The sequence below is a fragment of the Acomys russatus genome, chromosome 30, assembly GCF_903995435.1.
Source record: "Acomys russatus chromosome 30, mAcoRus1.1, whole genome shotgun sequence".
Classification (NCBI taxonomy): domain Eukaryota; kingdom Metazoa; phylum Chordata; class Mammalia; order Rodentia; family Muridae; genus Acomys; species Acomys russatus.
This window is the reverse complement of record NC_067166.1, coordinates 23458905-23485320: the sequence shown is the minus strand read 5'-3', so window position 1 is coordinate 23485320 and position 26416 is coordinate 23458905. Positions and strand designations below refer to the sequence as shown.

Here is a 26416-nt window from a genome sequence, read left to right as displayed (position 1 = left end):
AAAGTAGAGTCACTCAGAGGCTTCTGCTTTTTCTGTCCTTCCTTTTTGCCCATAACATACCCAGGAGGCATTTCCATCAAAGGGAAGCATGCTTTGATTGAGAGAGGCTCATTACCTTATTTATGATCTCACAGCATATAACCGTGTCATTTACTTACAAGTCAGAGTGTTCCGGGTACAGCAGCAGGGGACTCTTTAGCAAGAGCTAATTCATCATAGCCACTCTGCCCCAGAGTTTGTCTTCTTCCTTGGGCTTTAACTGGCTTTTGTCCGTCTCACAGGGTTGGTTTTTACCCAGAATCTTTGAGAAGCTGCAGACAAATTGAGGGACATGTAGAAGGCAGGTTGCACTCTCAGGGAGAAGTCACTTCATGCGTCTGGGTTCTAGTTGCTGTCGTGGAACCAACATAAAATGGTAGCATTGGCCCAAGGCTGATGCTCTGATTCATTGCTAGGATTTTTTTTTTTTTTCTGGAGTTACTGTCCTAACTTTACTCTGATTTGTTTCAGTCATCCTGTTCCTCCCAGGAGAAGTTGCACCAGTTACCCTACCAGCCAACACCAGATGAATTACACTTCTTATCCAAACATTTTTGCACCACGGAAAGCATCGCCACTGAGAACCGATGCAGAAACACGCCCATGCGTCCCCGTTCCCGAAGTCTCAGGTGTGTAGACCCAGCCTAAGCTGGTATTTGCTTGCATTGTATGTCTTCAGTCATCTCTCTAATTTGTATGTGTGTGCTCACTGCCTCGTGGATAGTCATAAATAGAAGTGCTATATTCCTTCTCTAGTTATTGTTAATTGTCATAGAAAGTCATCATATTTCTTTTGAGTTTTCATAGTGTGCTAATTGCTGCAAAAGCTTTAGGGATTATCTATATTTTAAAAAAAGGTCTAGCCATAGAAAGTTCAAGGTCAATTAATGGTGGTGCAAGAGCAGTTCATGTTATCATACCAAGAGAGAGAAGTTTGTTGAAAAGGGAAGAAGAACTAAATGGAAAGATATCTTCCCCCAGATTCGATATCATAAGACCCATCTTAGTCTATTTTGTCTTCCCACCTAAGTCTTACTTTCTCCAGGATGATGAGCACAGTCTTAGGACTTTGTGCCTTCTGGGTTTTGTGAGTGTCACATGCAGTCCTCTGGGTACTGAATAGGGCTGGTTTCTTGTCTTGCTTTGAATGGTGGGTTTCACAGTGATGTCACCAGATGGTGGTACCTCCAACCAGCAGGCTTGCTCAGGATATTTATGAAGGTGCTCTGGGGATTTTCACTGGTGGAAAAGGAAGCCTGGGCAAGAGGGATAATTCACAGTGTAGTATGGGCCCATCAGCCTCAGCCCACCGTGGCCTGTGATTCCTATAGACTAACTGGCCCTCTGTTTATATCCTTGCTCCAAACTAGTCAGTCATTGGCCCTTTTTTTTTTTTTTTTTCCTTTTTAAGCAGCATCCTAGGAAGGTTCAGTCACTGTAGGAAGTTCCTGAAAGACACACAGTCAGCTCCAGGCTTCTGCTGATGGCACATCCAGCCTCTGGGCAACAGGTCTCTCTTAGAAGGGAAATCAGGGCATGTGTCTCTTTGTCACCATGAGATCTTGATGGGCCAGAATTGGTGTTATTTCATTAACATTTTAGTGTTTAAAAAATTAGCTTGCTAGGCATGCAGTTTAACCTGGAAGCTTACTAAGAAGGGATTTCCCCTCTGTATCTTTCCAGTTCATATAGTATCATGAACTAGTAACAGAGGAGCCCACACTAGATAATTGCAGTCTATGTGATCTTGAGATCTAGGATTTAAAAAAACAAAAACAACAACAACAAAAAAAAAAAAAAAAAAAACTTTTCTATTTTATCTAGAGTCACTGAGTTTTGTTGCAGAGGTCCTACTTTTAATTTTCTTTAAGAAGTACCCAGGGCATCTAGCCTAAGCTCTGTTTATCCAGGGATATAGGCACTCCCAAACTGTGCAACTCTCTTGCCTGAAAGACACGAAGTAGCAAACATATAGAAGCACACAACAGTTGTACGCCTCTGGGTTTTTGTTGTTCCTTCTTTGTTTGTTTGTTTATTGTACATAATGCCTACCCTCAGGATCCCAAAGAAATGTCTGCTAGAGTAGAAAATGGATTTCACCACAACACCTGTGCCATGGACGACTCTCCGCCCTCTGTGGCGGCGTGTGGCAGAGCGCAGGTGTATAACAGAAGTGTGAAATCGCATGCTTAAATGTGTCTTGGATGTTGCTGTCAGTGGCCACTCCATTTTTGTTTGATACTGCAATTCATTGATTGGTTGCCACGGCTACACAAGCTCATGCCACGTGCATGGTGACATAGGCTCTCTGAAAGGGCGCCTTCTGACTGGGTACCATGACTGTACTTACTCTGTGGCACTGGACTCCTTATACTTGGTGTTTTGAATCTTATTCATTGCGTTTGTGTGTCTTCCGGTATTTATGTATAGATGTGTGTGCGCGCGCGCTAATGACTGAATTTGTAATTTATTATCTAAAACATCTACTCTCCATGTGAGTGTTGCATAGTATTTCTGATGCAACTGACTGTTTAGAAATAACAAGCTTATTTTCATCTCATGCTGTGGCAGGTTTAAAAAAGGGTAATTTGCTTTGCTTGCAGCCCTGGACGTTCCCCTGCCTGCTGTGACCATGAAATAATTATGATGAACCATGTCTACAAAGAAAGGTTCCCAAAGGTAATGGACGGAGTTGAAGATGCCTGGCATCTTAGAGAGTGGGCAACATAGGCTTAACCTCTGCAGGGTGGCTTTTGTTACATGAAGTGAGGGCCCAGCCCAGGAACGTCATGCACTAAACGCACCCACTGTAGCCTTCTTAGGAGGAGAAAGCAACTAAACAAATGTGGGGCAAACAACGGCTGAGACCACAACACTCTGTAAGGTGAATGTTGCCAGTGTACACCCCAAAGCAGGGGCTCTGGCAGGTACAGGAGGAGGCCCTCAAAGGCACTACATCCGACGGACTCTTTGTATTCATGGTCCTCATCCGCTGCGTGATTGATTGTCAAAAGAGCGCATGGGTTTTCTCTCAGAAGCCTGCTGCGGCTGAAAACTGTTTTCCTTTTTAAACCTAATTTCCATTTCCCATCTTTTTTTTTTTCCCCCCCGAGACAAGAGTTTCTCTGTGTAGCTTTGGCTGTCCTGGACTCACTTTGTAGACCAGGCTCGGCTCCAACTCACAGCAATCCCCCTGCCTCTGCCTCCCGAGTGCTGGGGTCAAAGCCATGCGCTGCCTCCGCCTTGGCTCCATCTTCCTTTCTAAACCTCTTACTGTAGAAGCAGAGGTATGTTCTGCAGCTCCCCTGGTAAAAAGGCATTAGAATCAAGCCAGAGTGCCGTGTGTAAAGGCTTGCTGCCAGGCCCCTTGCTTACCAGTTGCAGCTCCCTGAGGGGCCACTTCACTCACCTCAGTCCCGTACCGTCTCACGAGGCGGAGGCCACCTCCCTACAGCGTTTGGACCATTGCCTACCACCTTTGTTGCCAGAAGCGCGAGAACAAGGGAGTTCCCAGGGTTTATAAACCAGGAGCAGACTACTTAGTATTTGTAATGAAGCTAACGTTGATGGCATTGATTAGCACGGCTTTACCTATTTATCACATGTCGCTTGCCCACCAGGGAAGCCGATATTGACTGTGCCTAGTTAATGAGGGTCAGTGTTTGGAGGAGAACAGGTGGGGGGGTGGGGGAATCTCCCTGCCTATGTAGTTCCTGTAAGCCAGGGATATTGATTAGCCAGTAGGCGATCATAGGGAAGAAAATGAAGACTGGGAAGGAAATTGTAGATCTGTTTGGTGAGGGCTATCCCCTTGGCCGTGTGCTAAGGGCACAGCATTTGGATTAAAGATAAAGTTGCTATGTGTTTACTCCTGGAACACTTGAAACCGTGCCACGGAAACGAACTTTTGGCTCATACTGAGACACTCCGGCATAATCCTTAGTTTTGAATAAGAACTAAAGAGATACTTACTGTTTTTTTGATAACCAATACGAAGGAGCTTTTGACTTAACACGACAGCATAGCCCTCCACAAACATGCTTAGAATTATTTCAAGAAGTTTACATGAACCATCTTATGTTCAGCAAGGCATCAGATAAGGGGAATTGATGGCCAGAAACAGGTCTTTTTAATACCTCAAATGTTTTTTTTTTTTTTTCAAATATTTATTATTCCACAAAATGGGGCCTCTCACTTCTCTCTCTTCCCTTCTCTCTAGTTTTTATTTTTAGGGCAGTGTTAGCTGCTGATGGGAGTTTTCTCTATGGCACCTGCCCTACATGGGCACATGGAGTATCATTGTCCTCATCAGAATTTGTCATTTGTCAGTGACTGGTGAGGTTCATAGATGCAGCCTTAACACCAACAGTCAGCATCTACACTCCTCCTTGCTGTTGCTGGGCAGTGGGCTCAAACTAATGCACAATTACACATTTGCATGATAGGATCATGCAGAAGTGAAATTTCTTCTTTTCTGTGTGTGTGCCTGTGTGTTGTTGTTGTTGTTGTTGTTGTTGGAAACTGAGTACACGGCCTCCCTCATGCTGGCCAAGCGCTCTCTACCAGTGAGGGAGCCATACTTCCAGCCCTCCAGTGAGGTTTCTTTCCAACGCCATTCCCAGGATTCTATGTAACAACTCATGGTCTGTGAAAAGGAAAGCTCATTGGGTGGCTCACATGTGTGTCTCCCTGTGTTACACCCATGTGTATGTGTGTGTGTGTGTGTCTCCTTCGAACAGGCTACGGCTCAGATGGAAGAACGCCTAAAGGAAATCATCACCAGCTACGCCCCAGACCATGTCCTCCCCTTAGCAGACGGAGTGCTCAGCTTCACTCACCATCAGATTATCGAGCTGGCTCGTGATTGCTTGGATAAGTCCCACCAGGGTCTCATCACGTCACGATACTTCTTTGAATTGCAGCACAAATTAGATAAGTTGCTACAGGAGGTAAGGACAAGGTGCCATGAATAGAGTTTTCTGATTTGTTTTGCATTTTTCTTGACATGTATATATATATACATATATATGCATACACACACACACACACACACACACACATACATACACACACTGTAAAACCGTTTGCTTATAAGTGGTTACCTAAAAGATGGAGGTCACATTCTAGGAAAGTGCTGCACGGAAGTGGGGTAGGGGGACGGGGTGGGGGTACTCACACAGCACCATGTGCAAGCAAACCTAACTGATCGCTGCTTGCTATGAGTTGGTTTCTGGTCATTAGGCCTAGTAATAGAAAGTTAATGTAATCACCTTTACAGGGACCTTGGGGCCCAACAGTCTATGACTCTAGGATAAGTGGATTGTGAAGGATTCTTAAGCAATGATCCCCCTCCTCCCAACTTTACCTATGAAATTATAAATTGCCTGAGTGTATGTGTGCTATTGATGGTGCTATCTAACTTTAATATCTAAAACCATCTAAAAACAGCTAAATGGGATGTTGCCGGTTTCAACTAGACTCTTACTAATTAACCTGCATGTGGCATTGGGTAGTAAATTGGAAACTTCTATTTTCCTTAATATCAGTTCTTCTTCTAACTAAATATCCAATTTCCAAAATGACAGATAAACACAGGACCCCGTCTCCCCAGCACCCTTATGCCTGGCTCCTGATAACACCTAGGACACGCAGGGAATGTATATGGTGGGATGGAATTAGCGTATGCTACAGATCTTATGACTGAAATTGATTGGCCGCAGCCTACCCAAGAAACCTATTTAACCTATATGTGGATTTATAGTATTTCTGTATCTCATAGGGCGTAAGCTACATCCGTGTAAATGTAATCATGGTAGGTGTTTGCTCTGAATGAATACATAAGTAATCCTACTGAACTGAAGGAAAATCCTAACACTCTGCTTTAGAGAAACCCATCTGCCCTTGCACCTACATGCTGAGTTCTCGCGGGATAAGAAGGTGCCTCTCTGGCTGACAGCTGCTCATCCCAGCTTCCCAACAGCATTGCCGTCCATAGTTCCCGTCTCTCACATGTCGCTAGTAAAGTAGTGCCTCATAGATTGCCTCTGAGGGTGAACGAATACATAGCTTTTGGGTTTGGTTGTTACCAATTTACCATTTGACATAAAGCAGTTCTGCCATAAACTAAAGTGAAAACGAACGGGCAGGGAACTGACTGTGTACTTGAGTTATGCTGGCCATAGGCACTTGCTGGGAGAGTTGCTAAGGCGAACACTCTGTGGTTGTGCTGAGCCCACCACACAGCTGATGATACTGCCTGGACTGGCACTGGTGCATGGGCCAAACTTCAACTGGTGCAGGCCCATGTTCCTACAGTGTCTACACTCTCCTCCTTTTTTCCTTCCTTTTTTTTTTTTTTTTTTTTAAGACAGGGCTTCTCTGTGTAGCCTTGACTGTCCTGGACTCACTTTGTAGACCAGGCTGGCCTCGAACTCACAGCGATCCACCTGCCTCTGCCTCCCAAGTGCTGGGATTAAAGGCATGTGCCACCACCGCCCGGCTGCTCTCCTCCTTTCTACCCCTCAACTTTCATCTTGGTCTCTCTCTGTTCATTCCTTCCCTGCTCTTTACCGGGGTTTCCTTTCTAGCCCGTGTTGTCCCTGAGTGAGTTTTCTCCAGTCTCATTTGTGTTTCCCCCCACCCCCATCCCCCAATTCTCTTCCCTCCTGCTGGTGATCTTGCTGCCTGCCTTGGATGACAGTCCTTTGAACTTTAGTGGCTTTTACCATGTCTGCTGGCTTCTTGTATACCTCTGTACTTGGGCAGCCTGCTGGAGCAGTGGTGAATAACCCCGACATTGTTCAGGTAGACTTAGCACCTTCTTCACCAGTGAGTACTGAGGATTTATCAACACCACCCTTGCCCTAGCACTCACTGGGACTCTGAGCTAGGACACTCTCTTTCTCTACATCAGGGAACCATTAGCCCCTGCAGGATTTCTTCCTTGGTATTTTCCAACCTTTCTCTCCTTTTCTGTTATTACCTGGCTCAGATCCTCCTCTTCACCAACTAGCCTTATTATCTTTTTTTGTTTGTTTTGTTGTTGTTTGTTTGTTTGTTTTTGAGACAGGGTCTCTCTATTTAGCCTTGGCTGTCCTAGTCTCGCTTTGTAGACCAGGCTGGCCTCGAATTCACAGCACTCTGCCTCCCGAGTGCTGGGATTAAAGGCGTGTGCCACCATGCCCAGCCTAGCCTGATTGCCTCATTATCTTAATCCTTGACTTTTTACCTAACCCTTCAAATCCATGCATCTGTTCAGCTCCAAGAACTATAGCTCAACACTCTTCTGCTCAAGACAAATGCCATAGCATGGCCTGTGTCTGTATTCCCCACTTGTTTTGTTTAGCTATGGTGCATTCCAACAAGACCGGAGGTGTAAAAAGAGGGAAGCCTCACATCTCTACCAGTGAACTCTTTGAGGACCATGAGTCATCTCTTACTCCCTGGCACCTAGCTCAGTGTTCCATGTCTGGTGTTCATGGATGTCTCAGTTACTTTGGAAGGGAGAAAAGAAGGAAGAAAATGCATTTGATTGCGTACCAAACATTTGATCCCCGATGGTATAATGTCAAATATCTAATTCTGCTGCTGCTTTTCACCATGTCAGCATTTGTGCCATGGCACACTTTTGAAAGAGGCACACGTTTGTAGTCAGCGTCTAGGACCTACCTCTTCCTGAATCCCATAGGGCCAGCCAAGATGCAAGATAGCGTCATAAAGACCAGCCTAGTCCTATGTTTTCCCCCCTGTTCTTTCTAGTCAGTTCCTTAAGGAGGTAGAATTGATATCCGGAGTTATTTATATGGAAATCGCCCTTACATTTTTGTTGATGTATGGCAGACGTGGCAGATTGTTCCGTGGCAATTAAAAATAAATCTTAGCATTTCAAGGACCTTCTGAGTGGGTTGTATGACAGATGAAAAAGGTTAAGTTTTAGAGAAATTTCTCTTGGAACCGGAGAAGCGCATATACCGGTGGCCTAAAGGTCACTGTTGGAAGGGAGTAAGAATGTCTTCTTGTGTTTCTTCACAGATGTAGTTTCTTTCAGTCTCCCGTTAGAGGCGCAATGCCAGTATGTGTCCAGAGGTTGGCGCGAACCTGTCTGAGAGGAGCATGCCCCTTCTAGGGAGAGCAGAGCGGTGGGGACATGCTGTGGTTTCTCTGGCATGCAGCTGTCCGTCCACAGATGTGACGCGCTGAGCCCGACAGGCCTGTCTCCTCATCACTTTTCTATTGTCAATCTTTTGCATGCCCCAAGGCACAGATCCCCCTATGGTTTGAACAGCTTGGTTTAACAGATGCCATTTAAAGTCCCAGGGTCTAGGTCAACTTCAGATGAATGCTTTTGTGTCTACAGTGTCTTTTTCACCGAGGTGTATTTAGCCAAGGAAAATAAAACACGAAGGAAATTCTAATGTACTCTCAGATCTGGGTCATAGTCCTTTTTAATAGTGGCCAGCACTTACAATACAGACCCAGGGACTCCACTAGTCCCTTTGGAGCTTGAGGAAAGAGACCAGGAAGCCACTTTCTTCTCATGCTGTGCCATTTCACTGATTGTTGTTTTATGAAGCCTGTCTTCCTTTACTAGTTTGGCAAATAAAATATTATTTGAGGTAATTAGAACACGTGTGTCTTGGAGTAAGACATAGTTGATGATTGTTAGAAGTCAGAATGTGTCATTATTTTATGGTCGTTGAAATGAAATCTTTGCCATTTGAATTGACTATTCTCCTTTGGTGGGAAAAACAACAAAACGTATATCTGTTTTAAGTATTTGTTATGTTTGTGAATTCATGAAACAGCACTTATTGTAGCAACAGCCAAACTGACACCAAGAAGTTAGATAGGCCTTTTGTTTGTTTGCTTTTCAATTTGTCTTTAAAGATTAGTATTTAGCAATGATGAACTACAAGAAGAATCTGAGTTACTTTTCTGAGCATTAACTTTATTTTCTAAAATTTCTTTTTCTTGAAAAACAAACATTAGAAAGAATATTTAAAGATAGCTTGTGTTTGAAGTGTGGGCTATTTTATCCTAAAGATGTAGAACATATTATATCCTATAATTATTATTTCTTCTTCTTTTTCTTTTTCTTTTTCTTCTCCTTCTCCTCCTCCTCCTCCTCCTCCTCCTCCTCCTCCTTCTTCTTCTTCTTCTTCTTCTTCTTCTTCCTTTCAAGCTGTGTGTTGGGACTTTAGCTTAAATGTAGTGGACATGATGTAATCATTTTTTACAAATTTTGTCTGCAAGCTCTTCTGAAGGTGGGACTTGCCACTGATGAACACTCCCAAGGATAATCAAACATGTTTCTTAATGTTTCTGGAATTTTATCCCATGGCACTAGCAACATGTCGGTTCTTTTCTTTAATCCTTAGGAAGGTGTATCATAAAAACCTTAAAAATTACAAAAGCCTTAGGAAATCAGCATGCATGGTTTTTATCCAAATTTTATCCTATGCCAGCTTTAATATTGAATTGTCAGATTGCTTCAAGAAAATACTAAAAATGTCAGTGACTATTAACAAGTTGAGTTTTGCTGTTGGACTAGTTATTGTGCGGAGGCCAACATATAGAGTAAAATTCAACAAGTACATAAGGCAGTTCAGTTTTGCTGTGCTAAGTACCTGCATGCTATGTATTTGGTGAGTGGTGTTGAATCCACGTATGCATCTGAAGATAAAGAATATGTGGTTAGCATTTGCAGTGCACACATATGTTCCACAGGTGAGGAAATAACTGACTTGCAGGCTTGTCATACTAAACGTGTGAACTGCATTTCTCGAGTGTGTTAGAGGCCCATGTTAGATCCCAGGGTAACAAAGGTGATCTGTCTCTACCTTAGCTGCTATGTCTAAACTGTTCCATCAGCCAGGTTCAAGTTCATGTTCAGCTGCCTATGCTGGTACCCTGTTCTCCATGGATCATAAAGTTAACGTCTCCATCATCCATGGCCAAGGTTAACAGTCCTTATTCTCACATTCGATTTCTAAAGCGCAATAAATCAAAGTTTTACAGTTAAACTTTAGCTAATAGAGCTATTTTGTAGATACCTGATAGTGTCCATTTACGTTAGAGATAATGTCTTGTAAGAGTGTTTTCTAAGTCACTTAATTTCTGATTTTTTTTCTTAAATATTGCCTAATTAGCATGCTTTGCTGGTTTTCTTTTCCACTTAGTGGAGCCCGCTCTATCATCTTTCTGCTCGTTGCTTTTTCATAGGCTCATGATCGCTCTGAAAGTGGAGAGCTGGCATTTATTAAACAGCTAGTCCGAAAGATCCTAATTGTTATTGCTCGCCCTGCTCGCCTGTTGGAGTGCTTGGTAAGTTGCCTTTAGATGTGACTACATTATTTATCGTTAGCCGTGGAAAGCAGCGGCCACCGGAGGGCTCCAGTTTCTCTTAGCTTCAACCACGGGTGCTGAATGGAAAAAGTCAGGAGGGACTGTGACACGGGGAACGCATCTGATGGCATCCATATGTGGCCTGTCTTCTCCGATTTTGAGAAGGAATTCTGGCATTGGCGCTGCTTATTAAGCAGTAGTCATATTGTATTCTGGTCAAACTTGAAGGATGGTCATGAAATAATATGGCGTGGCCGTATTTCAGCATGATGACCTTATGCCACAGCTGATTTAAAATGCTTACTGCGCCTCGTGCTTCTGCAGTTGCTGAGATTCAGGCTGAGGGAAGTCAGGGCTGTGGTGACCTGTGGCTATAATTATTGTTTTACAATGCACTGTGTTAGAAGTAAGAGACCAGGAAGACTGCTAGTTGACAGTCATTTGAAAGACTATAGCGAGTCTGGAGGACTGCTCCTTGTAGATATTAGATATTTTTACTATTTGTATCTTTTTGGTCAGTGGTCATTTTCTTTTCTTTCTTTTTTTTTTTTTTTTTTTTTTCAAAATGTTTGGTTTTATGATGCTCTGAGGTGTCAGTCAAAACTGTAAACAAATTTGATGCTTTGAGCATCAGGATTCTTCAAGGGCCTGTGAATTCACTTTTACTTCTGCTGACTGCCAACGTCTCTCCATGTGTGACGACTTTCAGCACCACTCACAATGTGTACACGGTGGCAGGTGCTTTGGTTTTATCCCTGACTTTAATTAACATTCATAATGTTTTATGAAATGGAAATACTCATAGCTCCATAAATACATAGAGTGCCTGATGAGACACAGCAGGGGGAGATCTCGGGGAGAAAGCGAACCCAGCTGGGCATGGGGGGGGACTCATGGCTCAATAGCCTCACTTACTCAGAAGTCAGAGGTGGAAGGTCTTAAGGTGAGGAATCAGAGGCTAGTCCAGGCAACATACTGAGAATTCAACTTAAAAAAAAAAAAAAAAAAAAAAAAAAAAAAAAGAGCAACAGTAAATCCCTTGTTTTTCAGTGAGCTCTGGATCTTCAACAGAACATAGTACCTTCAAAGTTATATCACAAAGAAACTGGAAAACTGAACATAGTCATTTCCTTTAACTTACCAACTGTAGATATGCATTGCCTCGGAGTGTGACTAGGCTTCAAGTATGCAGCAAGAACTCTGTAGTGTGTAAAGACATTTGCCTCCTTTCTTCTTATACAACTTCCAGCCGTGTCAGCTTTGTTCTGAGTGAGATTTTATGTAATAAAACCTCAGGCCTTTTTGACTCCGAGAACTATTAATCTGTGCCTGTCGTCTGCCAGGAGTTTGACCCTGAAGAATTTTATTACCTATTGGAAGCCGCCGAAGGCCATGCCAAGGAAGGTCAGGGAATCAAAAGTGACATCCCCAGATATATCATCAGCCAGCTGGGGCTCACTAAGGACCCTTTGGAAGGTGAGTGCGGCCAGGCCTACCCTTCCCTCTCCCCAACGGTGGCATCTGAGGAGCCTCATGGTGAACCTGTACCTGTTTCCTATGTGGCATGTCTCTATGAAAAGGCCCCTTCTGAGGGACACTGGTTAGTACTGGAAAGAAATAGCCATACTGGAGTATAGAGGAAGAAGTGACCATGCCCCATTGTGTGTCAGCACTTGGATTTTATCCTCCCTGAGGCCTCTCCTCTTGCTAGAGTCGGTGGGGTCCCTCTGAAGAGCGCCTTTAATTTTCGAAGTGTTCCTAGAAAGCAACATTCATTAGAAAAGCGACATCTAACTTTGATTTGGGAGTAAGGCAGCTAAAGTAAATGACTTTAAATTGGGAGCAGCATTGGTAGGTACAGTTTTAAGCTTACTTGTCTCAAGTAAGCGTGAAAAAAGGAAACTTATAAAGGGGGAGCCAGTGGTTATGGGGGTGATTCCTTCAAAGCTTGTAAGAGGGTACAGAGTTGAACCCCATGAAGAAAGAAATATATTGTTTGTTTGTTTTTTGTTTATTTGTTCTCTGTGTCTCCTTGCCTGTCCTGGACTCACTTTGTAGACCAGGCTGGCCTAGATTTCATGGAGATCTACCCACCTCTGCCTCCTGAGTGCTAGGATTAAAGGCATGCACCACCACCAACCGGCTATATCGTTAAAAAAAAAAAAATCTAATATGGGTATCCCCTCCCATACTTGTCTAGTTTACTGTTTGATATTGTTACATACAACATTTACTCTACATATCCCACCCCCCACCCCCCCCCCCCCCGCCCAAGACTCATAAACAATCATTGACTTCCTCATTTCAAACCATCTTCCTGGATCATGAAATTGAATTTGCAGACAGTGTTTACCCTGCTCAGTTGTTCGTGGTGGAGGTAAATGTTGATGGAGAAGATTTCTTTTTTTCCTGTCCTGAGCTAGGGAGCCCTCTCTCTCCTTTCTGCCCTGCCCTTTCCTGCTCTCTCTCTGCTTTGTTTGCTCTTGCGGACATTGTATCTTTGCTCCTACTGAAATGGTGCATGCATTACCGGGAGATAATGCCAGATAAATTTATACTGAAAGCAACACCACAACAGATTCCTCACACACACACAGAGAGAGACTGGTGGCTGCCTTTCTGAAAAGTCCCCTGGGGAGAGATTTCCTCCCATGGCTTTTAAATTACCATCTTTACCTTTTTGAGTCATGAGTGTTCAGAAATGGTTTAAATCAATGGAATAAAAAGGGCAGATGCCTAATGGTATTTAGATGAGTTTTTAAAAAAATCTCTTCAGGCATTACAAAATGATGGCTTAGCTTCCTGCCTCAAAAGCTGACTCGTAGTTCCATCCCATTACTACCCACTGCTTACAAATAATATGGATTTCCCAGATAATAGTTATTTAGCTGAAATTCTGTTTAAAACAGAACCATCTTTTAATTTGTTTTTTTGTTTTGTTTTGTTTTGTTTTTTATGAAAATAATTGGAGAGGGCAGGTTGTCAAAGCATGTTAGAGTGATTCTTCATGCCGGTACAGTTAAGGCTGTGTCAGCCTATGACTTGTCAACCGGTGAGCCCTGCCCTGTGCAGTTTTCTTCTGCAACAGTAAACGTCACTGTAGGCAGAACTTTGGCACACGAATAATGCGATACCCTCTCATATATATGAATAGATGTTTAAGAAAATAAAAAATGGAATTTGACACATTTAAGTTGGACAGTGTAAATTTATCACTGGAAATTTTTCTGTACTCCTAATAATTTTCTTGCTTCATTCTAAGAGTAGTTTTTCAATTTTTTTTTTTTTTTCTGTTTTTGGTTTTTTTTTAATTTGAGACAGGGTTTCTCTGCATAACATCCTTGGCTGTCCTGGACTCATTCTGTAGACCTGGCTGGCCTTGAACTCACAGAGATCCACCTGCCTCTGCCTCTCGAGTGCTGGGATTAAGGGTGTGCGCCACCATGGTCCACCATCAGTGTATTTTTAAATACTTAAAATGTGACTTCTCCAGGTAATTTGACTACAAACTCTGAGTTGTTTTTTTGTTTGTTTGTTTCCTTTTCTTGTTAATGTCAAACTGGACAAACTGATGTCTGTCCTTTGGTACATAGGAATGAGTTCAAGACTGAGCTGTGACCTGGACTGCGCAAATACATACATAAGCCACTTTGTGTCTCCATAAAATTAAAGAAGTATAAATTCACAGACCTAATCTTCGTGATGAGTATCAAATATAAATGCCTGTTACTATTTTTGCTACACCATATCAAATATTGTCTCAAGCCAAGTACATATCAGTTTCTCCAAGTCCCTGTGTCTAAGGTGCCTGCCACACTGCGGGACTGAGTCGTGTCTGTGATGACACCAAGACAGTATCTGCTCTGAACACAGTTTTGTCCAGGAATTTTACCTCGATCTAAAGTGGGGAAGTTAGTGCCACTGTCCAGCTGTTTCAGAATCTGGAATTTATACATTTTTCACCTAAAGGCAGTACTCAGTGTAGTTTTGCCTCCACTCCCTTAGCAGTAGTCACTGCCCCGTCCCCAAAAAGACAGTTGTGCTTATAAGAACACAAACATGAAATAAAGGCCCAAAAATCAATTCTAAATGCTTACAAAACTGCTAAAAATCTATAACTTTTTGGTGACACTTTCAATTTTGAAAAATTAAAATCTTTTGGAGAGAATTCTTTCATTTTCTTTATTTTAAAATGTCTTTTTGGTTGGGTTGCCTACGCCTTTAATCCCAGCACTCAGGAGGCAGAGGCAGGTGGACCTTGGTGAGTTCAGTGCCAGCCTAGTCTATAAAACAACAGCCAAGGCCACACAGTTAAACTCTGTCTTGAAAAACAAAACAAAAAATCTTAAAGATAGTATGAAGATGAACATTAAAAGAATTAGGCTTTGTCGTTTACTTAAACTCAGTGAGGCTCTCCAAACCATGGGCTGAGCAATTAGACATTAGATGTCTTTGTCACTTTTAACTAGACCACCAGGGAAGTACTTAAGCTTGTGTCAAGCTTGTGGCATCCGTCCCAGAGCTGAATACTCCGTACGATGTAATTAATAAATAACAATCAACATTTAATGAGCACTTAATTCCTATTAGTGAACATGCTAAGAGCTTCACATGCATTGGCATGTGTGATATCACAAAAGCTCTAAAACATAATGTTGCTCACATCTCTCAGAAGAACCTGAAGTTAAAAAGTCATTCAACTAAGAAGTGACAACCCAGGTATCTGTATCCCCTGTTCCCCCGGTACCCAGCACCATTACTGCCTCTGGCAAATGACATGCATTCTTTGTTTCCCTGCAACCAAGAATCATTTTCAAATTGTAGCCAGTGCATCTTTGTTGCATGTCAAGTTCTGGAAAGACTTGTTGCTCTTGGCTACGAAGCTGCTAGCTCACCCAAGGCTTTGCAAGCTACACTGTTTGCAATGAGCCAGTGGCTACTGCTGCTTCCTGGAGCAGAGGCCCAGTGTCCCATGTCCCTTGTCCCTAGGTCTGACTAGTCATAAAATTGGGAGATCCGGAAAAAAAAAAAAATGTCCTTAGAACATGTTCAAAATGTTAGCTGTCAGTTCTTGACTTGTGGACTGTAAGATGTGCACATATAAATAATGAGAATTTATTTCTCTTCTGTTTTGGCTTTGTTGTGTATAATTTCAATATTTTTTTCTTCCTCTTCTTTTTTACACTCAGAAATGGCTCAGTTGGGGAATTATGATAGTGGGACAGCAGAAACGCCAGAGACGGACGAGTCTGTGAGCGTGAGTAACTTTCCTGATGAAATATGATGCTGAGTTTTTTGGTGGTTGGTTTTTTTTTGTTGTTGTTTGTTTGTTTGTTTTTCTGTTTCTTAGCATCTGGAGATTTTTGACTGTGTTAATTACTTTATTCCATAAAGATTTATTGTCTTTCTGTGGGCAAAGTATGGGGTACATAATTGTAGTGCCTCACTCCTAAGAGAAGCAGAAATCTACAAGCCGACTTCATACACTCCAAAATAGCAGCTATGAGCATGAATAACATCCACGAAGACAAGGTGACCACAAGCTAGGGGATCATTCCATAAACAGATGTTTCTGAATTGACAGTCCCAGAAGATTCTCCAAGGGGCGTGGCCATGGAGTTGAAAAGGGGTCAAGTGAACAGGACATGAAGGGACAGGGACCCACGGCAGATGCAGGGTCTATCTGAGCTCCAAAGCAAAGCAGACGCCAGAGCTGGAGAGCTTGATGGAAGCTAGTCCCTAGGATCCTGCTCACGCATATCAGGGGGCCTTATTCTTGAGGGTAGTGGAGGGCAACTGAGCAATGGATGAGAGTAGAGGCAGCGGAGATGGCCTGGCCAGAGCCATGGCTTGAAAGCAGATAGGATACAGAGAGCAGGATGGGTCGCCAGAGGGAAATCAGTTAAGAGGCACCTTCAGTGGCACTGGTGAGGGGCCCTGCCGACTGGGGCCATTCATCTAAGACGTGAGTGACATCCGAGAAGCCAGGATGAAGCCAAGTGACTAGGGAGGTGGTGTGCGTTATATACAGACTGGGGTTTGAGAACCCAGACCCTAGGTCCAGGTTGCCTGGATTTGAACACTAACTCTACGTCTTACAGAGTCTGCATTCTAGGCAGAGGAGGAAGTTCTCCGAGCCTCGGTTTCTCCATCTGGATAAAAGCGAAACGAAATAGTCTACGTACAGTGGCTAGGACAGTGCCCCATAGTTAAGTGCTAACCGATAGTTGCTGTGCTGATCTCACTATCATAACTGTTATTATCGAGATGCGTTGAAACTGCAGTTCCTTTGGAATATACCTAAGAACCATCTATTGAGTTATAATCTGCAATCTTCAGGCTCCTGGAGGGAGAGTTTCCAGTGGCATTCTGAGTGATGTCATCTTTGCTGATGTAAATAAAGGAAGAGTTAATGAAACAGGAGAGCCTGTGTAGAGTAAGCACATGGTCCCTGGCTTCAATAGTTCCAAACATGAAGCCACAGAAGTAATGTAGCAATGATAACACTTGGATCCTATGGCCAGAGAGGCCAAGGGGAAGGCGAAGAGGCAGGCGGCCATTTGAATTGAGGAAGTCAAGTAGCTCTGAGGCCAGGAACTGGTTGTGCTTCTTGAGTAGAGATGATAAGGTGAGGAAAGAAGTGAGGCAGGGAAGAAGGTAAGGAACTGGTGTGCAGGCCTTCCAAAGATGAACTGAAGGATATAGGGAGAGACCACAGGTCCGTGGGGAGAGACTTGTGCGCACCTCAGCATCATGAAGTCTTCCAGAATGATGGATGAGATGAATGGGGCATGAGAGACTGGTAGTTGACACCGTGAGGTTATTCCTGTTCATTAAGCTAAACCTTTTAAGGGATCCGTCACTTAGACTTTTAGGGTTTAAGACATAGTAAGGTTTCTGGCATAGAGGTAAATATGGAGAGGGATTCCACACCTCAGAAATGCATTGCCTCCCATCTGCGGAGCACCATAGAATGAAAGAGACATGGTCTGGTCAGGAACGGAGGGGCCATATTCTCCCCCAACTCTGGTGACAGCTGTCCTGGAAAGCAGAGAGAAGGTTTGGTTGGCATTGCAGACGTAAGTGTTAAAATGTAGGGCCAGGATGAAGCTATGTTTCCCAAACCCTCAGGTGTAGTCTCTTGTCAGCACTGGTTTACTTTAAACGCAGCTGATAGGGAATTGTGAGGGGCCACAGCTCATTGCTGCTAGGGCAGCGAGATCCTTGGAGCTGTTTCTAAGTCCTCTGGCCGGAACACCATGCCTTGTTCAGCAGGTTAAACTGCACATTACGGTAATTTTCTCAACGCCTGAACTGTGTTTTAACTTTCACATTCTGTTCCCTAGAGCTCAAATACTTCCCTGAGACTGCGAAGGAAACCTCGAGAGAGTGATTTTGAAACAATTAAATTGATCAGCAATGGGGCCTATGGGTGAGTATTCCAGGCGGAGCTTTCTAGCATATTGAACACCCCTGAGTGTGACATTTGGTTTTCAGTTTTGCCTTGTGCTAAGTAGATGCTGTGCAGGGCCTGTCATTTTAGAAGGCTGCTTCTTCGCCGTTGAGTGTGACATGCAGCCAGAGTTACTTCTTCTGAATGCCCAACAGAAGACACAGTCAGTGACCCACGGCCTATTTTAGAAGCCTGGAGAGAAAGATGTTATGCCAAAAGGCATTCTGCTCTTGGTTGGAACCATGTATGTTATACAGAGTGTGAAACAGCACTTATGTGTGACTTCATACACTAGTATGTTTCTTAAATTGAACGAAACCCTGTAACCACATTACCAGCATCCCGACCCACTTTTATTCCTGAAGAAAGAGTTATATTATAGACTCATACAGATGTCTTCAACGACGGCATTCTAGGATTCTAGCGGGCACTAAACTTCTGTCACTTTTCCTTCTTTTTCCTTTATTAGTATTTCTCTACTCATAATGGATAATATGGGCTTTCCTTTCTCCAAAAATTTGAGACAGGATCTCATGTAGTCTAGGCTGACCTTGAACTTACTGTATAGCCAAGGATGGCCTTGAATTCCTGGTCCTCCTGCTGAGTGCTAGGATTAGAGGCTTGAGCCACTGCTGGTTTGTTTGTTTGTTTTTTAGTTTTCTTATCTGTTGACATTTACTGCACACACCCTGTACATTTCAGCACCATGTAATACAGTAGTATTTCAATAGGTGTATAATGGTGATGTCAGAACTGGTGTTTTCATTTCTTGAAACATTTATTATTTCTTTGTGCTGGGAACCTTTGACTTTCTCTTGCTGAATTCCTTGATCTATTTCTATAGACACAGTTTCCTTTCCAGGGTATAAATAGTGACAGTAATAAATTATAAATAGTAAATTCTGAGTTACCAATGAATAGTGTGGAAGGACAATTAAACATGCACATTGTGAGCTAATCCATTTTCGACTTACCCAGAATTCTATCTTAGTTAAGTATTAATCCCAATTCCAGCTGTATAGGAGAGCAATAAATAATCCCTGAGACATTTATTGCCACTTATTCACATAGTAGCAGATGAGACAGTGATTTTGGTTGAGCCACAAGGGATGTTTCTCCTTACTGCTTTTTTCACCACTAATACTTTCCACACCATTAACTTTGCAAAGAACTTAAATATTTGTGAGCCTTCTCCATGCCTCACTGGCTTTCAGGATTATGTCAAACGGCATGTTTCCTGACGTGGTCCATAAATGCTTCTGGTGTTATCTTTTTGCAATATATGCTTTCCTCCTTAAAAGTTTTCTACCATGCCATTATTGGCGCCTTTTATTTGTTTATTACCATTTGCTCTGTGGTTCTTTATCCTTCTAAAAATGACCCCGGGCCTTCTTAGCAGAAAGACACCAGCAGGTTGATCCTCACAGGCACGTTGGAGCACTGCTCAGTTCTTTTCCCACAGTGGAAGGAATTCTAGAATGAGATGTTCAAGGAAGCAACACTTTTGTAAATCTTGGGCATGTATCTTAGCAGTATTTGGAGTTCTAATTGGTTGAGTAAGCTCATTTGTAGTGCAATTAAACCACTGTATAGTAGATGAGGTATATCACACTTTGGGGAATGGTTGGGAATATACAAGAAGTTAAACAAGCTGTGAATTAGTAAACACCCAGGATGCAGGCCAAGTCATTAATGGGCTCACAAGCTGCCTGTCGGAGCCTCTGCTGATCAGCCAGAACCATTTCCCCCTCCCTCTTCTCTTCTCTGATGCAATATCTCATTACATTTCTGACAGATTCCCTTTCTATCTGAATTATTTTTAATTTAAAATTGCAACGGAGCTATCCCTGTCAATTCGGCCAAGCCACGATGCTGTCTTCAGGCTAGCTGAACAAATAGAGCCTTAGACGGGTAGAAGATATGGGCTCTTTCCACTGTCTTGGGTTTCTGTGTAACAGGCCATTGCTATTTACATCAGTGGCTCAGAGGAACACAGACTCTGTGTCTCCCCCACATGTTGCTGCTGGTGCTGGGGACTTAACCCTCTCATTAGAAAAGCATGGTAAGACATAACGCACTGGGCCTTGTGCTTGCTGACCGTACTTGTGATGCCAGTTTGGTGAGTGGTGACTGGTCTCCGGATGGAAGTGAAACTTGCCTTTAAACCAACATAGTGCTCTTAGAAGACTGGAACTAGGAAGTCCATCATCGTCCTGGCCTCTTTGGTCTGTGTTCTCTGCTTAAGACCCTGGGATGGGAGTTGATACCCTTTACACTTGTCTGAGGAGGAGGATCTCTGGTTTCAGGCGGAGTTCTCCCCTCCCTACAAGTACCCTTTGATCACAACGTTCTGTTATCCCAATGGAGAAATAAAAACTTAACTTCTATCGAGCATCGATTGGATTTATAAGCCATAACCTCAAATGTTTTTAAAGACTTCTCCTCCCCTCCCTCTGGATTGGGTGGGTCAAGACAGGGTCTCCTGTAGTCTAAGCTGGCCTCAAATGTGCTACGTAGACTAGCTTTGACCTCCTGATCCTATTAATTCCAGGTGTGTGCCACTACACACAGCTAAAAGCATAACATTGACTCAGAATTTAAGCACTTGAAAGTCGCAACATTCCTCCCCTCGTTTTACTTTTCTTTCTTGATATACTCTGTCCTCTCACACCTCAAGGGCCCAGAGACATTTATTAGTGAGACCCATGAGTGCTAGCTGACGCACACCCACTCACATATGTTATGGTCACCTGCCCACCCCTTCCCTCAACCCCGCCCTACTCCCACTTATGGATCTGCTGGCTCACATTTGTGCACTGGGCTATCAGAGCCTCATAATTTTATATATGCACTAGAATGGTGGTTCCAACGGGGGCAGGTGTTCGCTGGGCTTCAGCATCCCTTTCATGTGCCTTACTTTTTTGTTTGCTTTTATCTTGCATAGGCAGAGAGATACCTGGCACCCAGAGGGCAAGGGTCCCCAGCTGCCTTTCCACCATGTCGTGTCCCGCTCTTGGGCTTTCCTGTAGAGAAGAGACAGACTAGCCTTTTCCAACAAAGCCATGCTGGGGCCCAGAAAGCAGAGAAATAAGGAAAGCTTAGCAGACAGTGCAGAGTTGGGTCATTAGGACACTCACAGTGCATTCGACAGTGTTGCTTGTCCATCCGTGACTCTGCATCTGTTTTTTGTTCCTGCTCTGAGTCTCTTTCTCAATGTCTTGCTCTCTGCTGGTGTAAGTATATTTATAAAACATTGTCACATAGGAAAAGATGAAAGATGTATATGGCGGGCCCGATTATCATTAAATAAGTTTTAGCATTAAGAATAATACTCCAGCTGAGCAGTGGTGTCACACGCCTTTAGTCCCAGCCCTTGGGAGGCGGAGGCAGATGGATCTCTGAGATTGAGGCTAGCCTGGTCTACAGAGGGAGTTCAAGGACAGCCTGGGCTGCACAGATAAACCCTGTCTTGAAAAACAAACAGCGATAATAATACTCCAGAAGCAAAACAGAAACTAAGAACATAAAATAAGCTAGAAGCAGAAGATATGGTGCAGTGGTAGATCACTTGCCCAACATGTCCAAGGCCCTGTGCTCAATGTCCAGCATTATAGAAATGGCCAGCTAATCCCCACCCACAAAACATTCTGCAACACAAACCCCAGGTAAGAAGTCTCATCCATGTCAACAGCTTGGTCAACTCTTGGTGGAAAATCAAAGCATTAACCTTGCGAGAGTCTCAGTGTGAAATTCAGAATGTGGGTCTTGAGGGGGCCGACATACTGAAGGGCACGCAGGAAGGCAAGTTATAATCCCCTTGACTTTGAAGAAGAGGCAAGCAATTATAAAAAGATGGCATTTTCCTATTTATATTTTTGAGTTCTTAATTTTATTTAAAAATATATCTCCCATTTCAGAAATTCATTTTAGCCAGGTGCGGTGGCGCACGCACTCGGGAGGCAGAGGCAGATAGATCGCTGTGAGTTCAAGGCCAGCCTGGTCTACAAAGCTAGCCCAGGACAGCCAAGGCTAACACAGAGAGACTCTGTCTCGAAAAACAAAAACAAAACAAAACAAAACAGAAATTCATTTTAAACCAGGTATGGTGGCACATGCCTTTAATCCCCGCACTTAGGGAGGCGGAGGCAGGTGGATCACTGTGAGTTCAAAGCCTGGTCTATAAAGCAAGTCCAAGACAGTCAAGGCTATACAGAGAAACCTTGTCTTTAAAAAAAAAAAAAAATAGAAAGAAAGAAAGAAAGAAAGAAAAAGAAATTTTAACAATTATTTACCAATGTGTATCTTATATTTGGGGGTTGGCTAAGTTATGTTTTGTACTCCACATCCTGCCACCACCATGGTTAGCAGCAGCTCTCAATATCTGTAGACTTTTTATTTTATCCTAACCAGTCATTTTTAAAAAAGGAAAACACAATAAAAGCTTTTCATCAGATATAGACTTATGTACTAACTGGTTAGTTGATTTAAAACTTAGTCATAGGGGGCTGGAAAGATGGCTCAGTAGTTAGGAACACTGGCTGCTCTTTCAGAGGACCGGAGTTCGACACCCACGTGGCAGCTCACAACTGTCTGTAGCTCCAGTTCTGACAGTTCACACAGACATACATACAGGCAAAGTACCAATGCACACCAAATAAATAAATACATCATTTTTTTTTTTTTTTTTAGAAAGAGAAGCGGATATTTCAGAATATTTTTTTAAGTTAGTTATAATGGAAATCTTTAAGCAAGCGTGTATGGTAAAGACTTAGGTTTAACCTACATATATGTATATTTGTCTTTGGTTTTGAGACCTTTGAAGACAGGGGACATGAGCCAAACTTAGAACACGTGGTTTCTGCTTCCTAGGTTAAAGGTGGAACTGAAACCTGAGGCAATCTGAATGTAAGTGTCGTCTTGTCAGCTTTTGTTCGGAAAGTTCACTCCCGCTAAACCAAAGGGTTCTATTTAGTCATCTGTACCTATTGAAACCTTTCAAAACACTTATGAGCAACAGAGCTTCCCGTCTCGTGGCGGCATTTCATTGCTTTGTTTGTTAGTTCCTAGTTGCTTTTCTCTTTACCGTTATCAAATACAGGATGGAGCCCACCTAAGCGAGGAGGAATTTGTCTCTTTCCCAGAGACAGGGGAGGTTTTGGGACAGGGGGATTGGAACTCCTTCCATAGTGGTGGCAGTTTGCAACATACATGTTGCATCTTGCCTAAACCAGGGAGCAGAGACCCCCCCCCAAACACACACACACATACACATACCCAGCCACGCTCTTTTTCCCCATTGCTAGGTCTTTCTTTTTTTTTATTTTATTTTATTATTATTTTTTTTTATTTTTGTGTGCTAGTGTCAGATCTTGGAGTTACAGACAGTTGTGAGCTGCCATGTGGGTGCTGGGAATTGAACCCGGGTCCTTTGGAAGAGCAGGCGGTGCTCTTAACCACTGATCCATCTCTCCAGCCCTGCTAGGTCTTTCTAAAGGCTCCACAACCAACTCCTAAACCACCTCTGTTTCGAGACCAGGTGCTCAGACACTTGAGTCTGAGGGAGGCGGGGGGGGGGGGCAGGGGGGGAGGGGGCGGGCGGGATATTTAACACTCAAATCCTAACAGTTGCCTTATTGGTAATTGAATCAGCTCATTTTCTGAAACAGTCTTGCGCAGCCCAGATTGGCCTCTGATTTGATATAGCCAAGGATGACCGTGAGCGTCTGACCCTCTAGCTTTTTCCCATGTGCCTGAATTTAGTTGATTTTGATAGCAAGTATAACCAACCAAACAGGTGTAGGAATAAATGTAGTCTGTGGGAGCCTAGCATCGTACTATCCTATAGGAGACCCCCTAACTTAGCACGCCCAGTGGTTGACTCTCACGTGACTTTGTTTTACGGTGAGAATCAAAGTGCTGCGCCACTCAGAGAGTTATTTTGACTGTCATGAGGAGACCTTCCTTTGTACTATACAGTGACCAAAAAAAAAACTAGAAAACCAAATAAATGAAGCAATGGAAGAGGGAGAGACCAAAGCCAAGGATGAGAGAGAGAGAGGGGGGAGTACAAATGTGTGACATTGTGAACAAAGAAAAGGGGGAGATATGATGAAAATATAAAAACAGACCAGAAAGAAAAAGCAACCCTTGGCTGAACGCTTAAGAGAAAACATTAATAATGGGCTAAGTCAGACTTGATATTCCCAAACTTACATCAGTATATACCCTGAGTTCAGTGGGAACAGAGTGCCCCAGCATGCCTTGCAAGCCAGCCAGTCATTGTTCAGTCATACTGAGCAAACTAGTGGAAAACATATCTAAGTTCATGTAACTCCTTGCTTTAGAAGGCATACTGTGTGTGTGTGTGTGTGTGTGTGTGTGTGTGTGTGTGTGTGTGTCATGATCAGTGGCTTTTTAGATAAATTATTATTTATTTGATCAATGCCTTTGGTTCAGGGCAGACTATCCAACCTGTCACGAACCTGTAAGGCTTAGTGGCCCTTTAGAGGATTATGTAATTGGCCATTGCCTTCTTGGAAGTTCAACCCTGCCTTTCCATGAAAACAAGGGGAGTGACTTGCAAGGAAGGAGGCCATCCGAGGCCTTTCCTTGCTGCTCGCTTCCTGTTGGAGATTTTTAGGGCTCCTGCCCCTGAGACTCCTCTCTCCATGTCACCCCAGCCCTGTGGGCGGGGGTGGGGGGGGTGGGGCGGGAGTTCACACTCTTTATCTGGGCAAAGCCATAGCAGAGACTGAGTCTGGCCTAGCCTGGCCATTTTATACTATGAAGTTGCCTGGAGGTGGGGGAGGGCAGACACACCGCTCCTTGGCTGTCTGTCAACCCCTCCCCCTTACCTGTTACTGGGAAACTGCTGCAGGGCCTCACAGAGGATATGTGTGGAGAGTGTGCAGCGAGGAAATATGCTACTCTTTGTTGTGAAATGTTCTCATAGATCCCCATCCACACCCCTCATGTATCTGGAGCTTCCGCGGGACGTAATTACTCTCAATTGGAAACCAGAGACTCTAAGAAGCCGTGGTCCTCTTTCCAGAGCCCAAGGGTATCATTTAGAAAATGACTGCTTTAGTCGGTCCAGAGAACGTGCCTAACATATGTCTAATGCTAGAAAGGATGCCGCTCGTGATCTGTATGTAATTTTGTTAATTCTTCCCAGTTCTGATTTATATATCGGATTTTGTTTTGTTTGTGGAAAAACTGAAAACATCAGCTAGCTCTTGGGAAATAGCTCACTCTGGGGACTGTCTGCCTCCTTTTTTTTTTTTTTTTTTTTTTTTTGGAGCAGCGAAAGCAAATTTGATGCTTTATGTGTGATCTTTATTAAAAGGTTTTGGGGTTTGGGTTTGGGTTTGGGTTTTTTTTTTTTTTTTTTCGAGTTTTGGTTTGGTTTGGTTTGGTTTTTTTTTGTTTGTTTTTTTTTTGTTTGTTTGTTTTTTTTTTTTTTTTGTCAATCTTTGGCCTGGAATGGATTGTTTCTAAGTCACAAGCACACCGGTAGGACCTTAGCTCAAGCTGTCACAAACTCCAAAAGCATGTCTCTTATATGGCGCGCGTATCCCTCAGCATCCTTAGTGTTCTCTTCCTGTGAACCCACCCACTACCTGCGCTCCCGTTTCAGGGCGGTCTACTTTGTCCGGCATAAAGAATCCCGGCAGAGGTTTGCCATGAAGAAAATCAACAAGCAGAACCTCATCCTTCGGAACCAGATCCAGCAGGCCTTCGTGGAGCGCGACATCCTGACGTTCGCAGAGAACCCGTTTGTGGTCAGCATGTATTGCTCCTTTGAAACGAGGCGTCACTTGTGCATGGTCATGGAGTATGTGGAAGGTAAATCAGTCTCCCCACATGGAGAGCAAGGCACCCATGCCCAGACGCGGTAGCCAAAGCTTCCTGTGTGTGCTCCACAGCGGCTGTATCTACCTAGGAGCCACGGCCAGCAGCAAGGTGGCAGAATTCCCAGTCATTATCCTCTGATAATTGCTTGTAAAATGCCTGTCTCTGTAACAAAGGGAAGATTAGTGTGATTTGGGAGAAGGTTGTTTTCTTTTTTAATAGCTCCTAATCCTAACTACCTCCCTGCAATTGGCTATTATAGTTGGATATAGGTGATAGGTTTTTTTTTCCCTACTTATTTTTATCACAGATCATAAAATGTGTTCATTATAATTAGTCTTCTCAAAAAGTGAACTTAGAATATATCCTTTTTAGCCTATGGTGGGAAAGTAAAACTCCAGCCGGTCTTCCCAATCTCCCCTTTTGTTTTTTCTCTTTCTTTCCTTTTAGACAGTCTTTCTTTGTAGCCAAGCAGGCCACAGCGTTATAATCCTCCTGCCTCAGTCTCTGAAAAGCTAGGCTGACCAGCATGCCTGACCATGCCACTTTGTGGTATGCACTTTAAATGTTCCAAGTAATCTCATTTCTCTCTCCTTTTTTTTTTTTTTTTTTTTTTTCTCATTAAATTTCTGAGACTTTCCATCTCCCTGATTCACTGACATAAAGCTACTAAAATGAACAGATCAGCAAAAGCCCAGACCATCTTCTCTTAGTCTGGTTTAGGCCCGT

General features: G+C 43.3%; 1 protein-coding gene across 4 annotated transcripts in view; it reads left to right on the top strand.

Moving 5' to 3' along the window:
* Mast4 (microtubule associated serine/threonine kinase family member 4) overlaps positions 1-26416 on the top strand; it is a 612814-nt gene that overhangs the window by 546510 nt on the left and 39888 nt on the right. For all 4 annotated transcript variants that reach the window (XM_051172307.1, XM_051172306.1, XM_051172308.1 and 1 more), the window contains 8 exons: positions 511-668; positions 2643-2718; positions 4779-4988; positions 10261-10362; positions 11727-11859; positions 15573-15640; positions 17730-17815; positions 25473-25681. In XM_051172307.1, the coding sequence (XP_051028264.1) occupies positions 511-668; positions 2643-2718; positions 4779-4988; positions 10261-10362; positions 11727-11859; positions 15573-15640; positions 17730-17815; positions 25473-25681 (1042 nt within the window). The remainder of the gene's footprint in view (positions 1-510; positions 669-2642; positions 2719-4778; positions 4989-10260; positions 10363-11726; positions 11860-15572; positions 15641-17729; positions 17816-25472; positions 25682-26416) is intronic.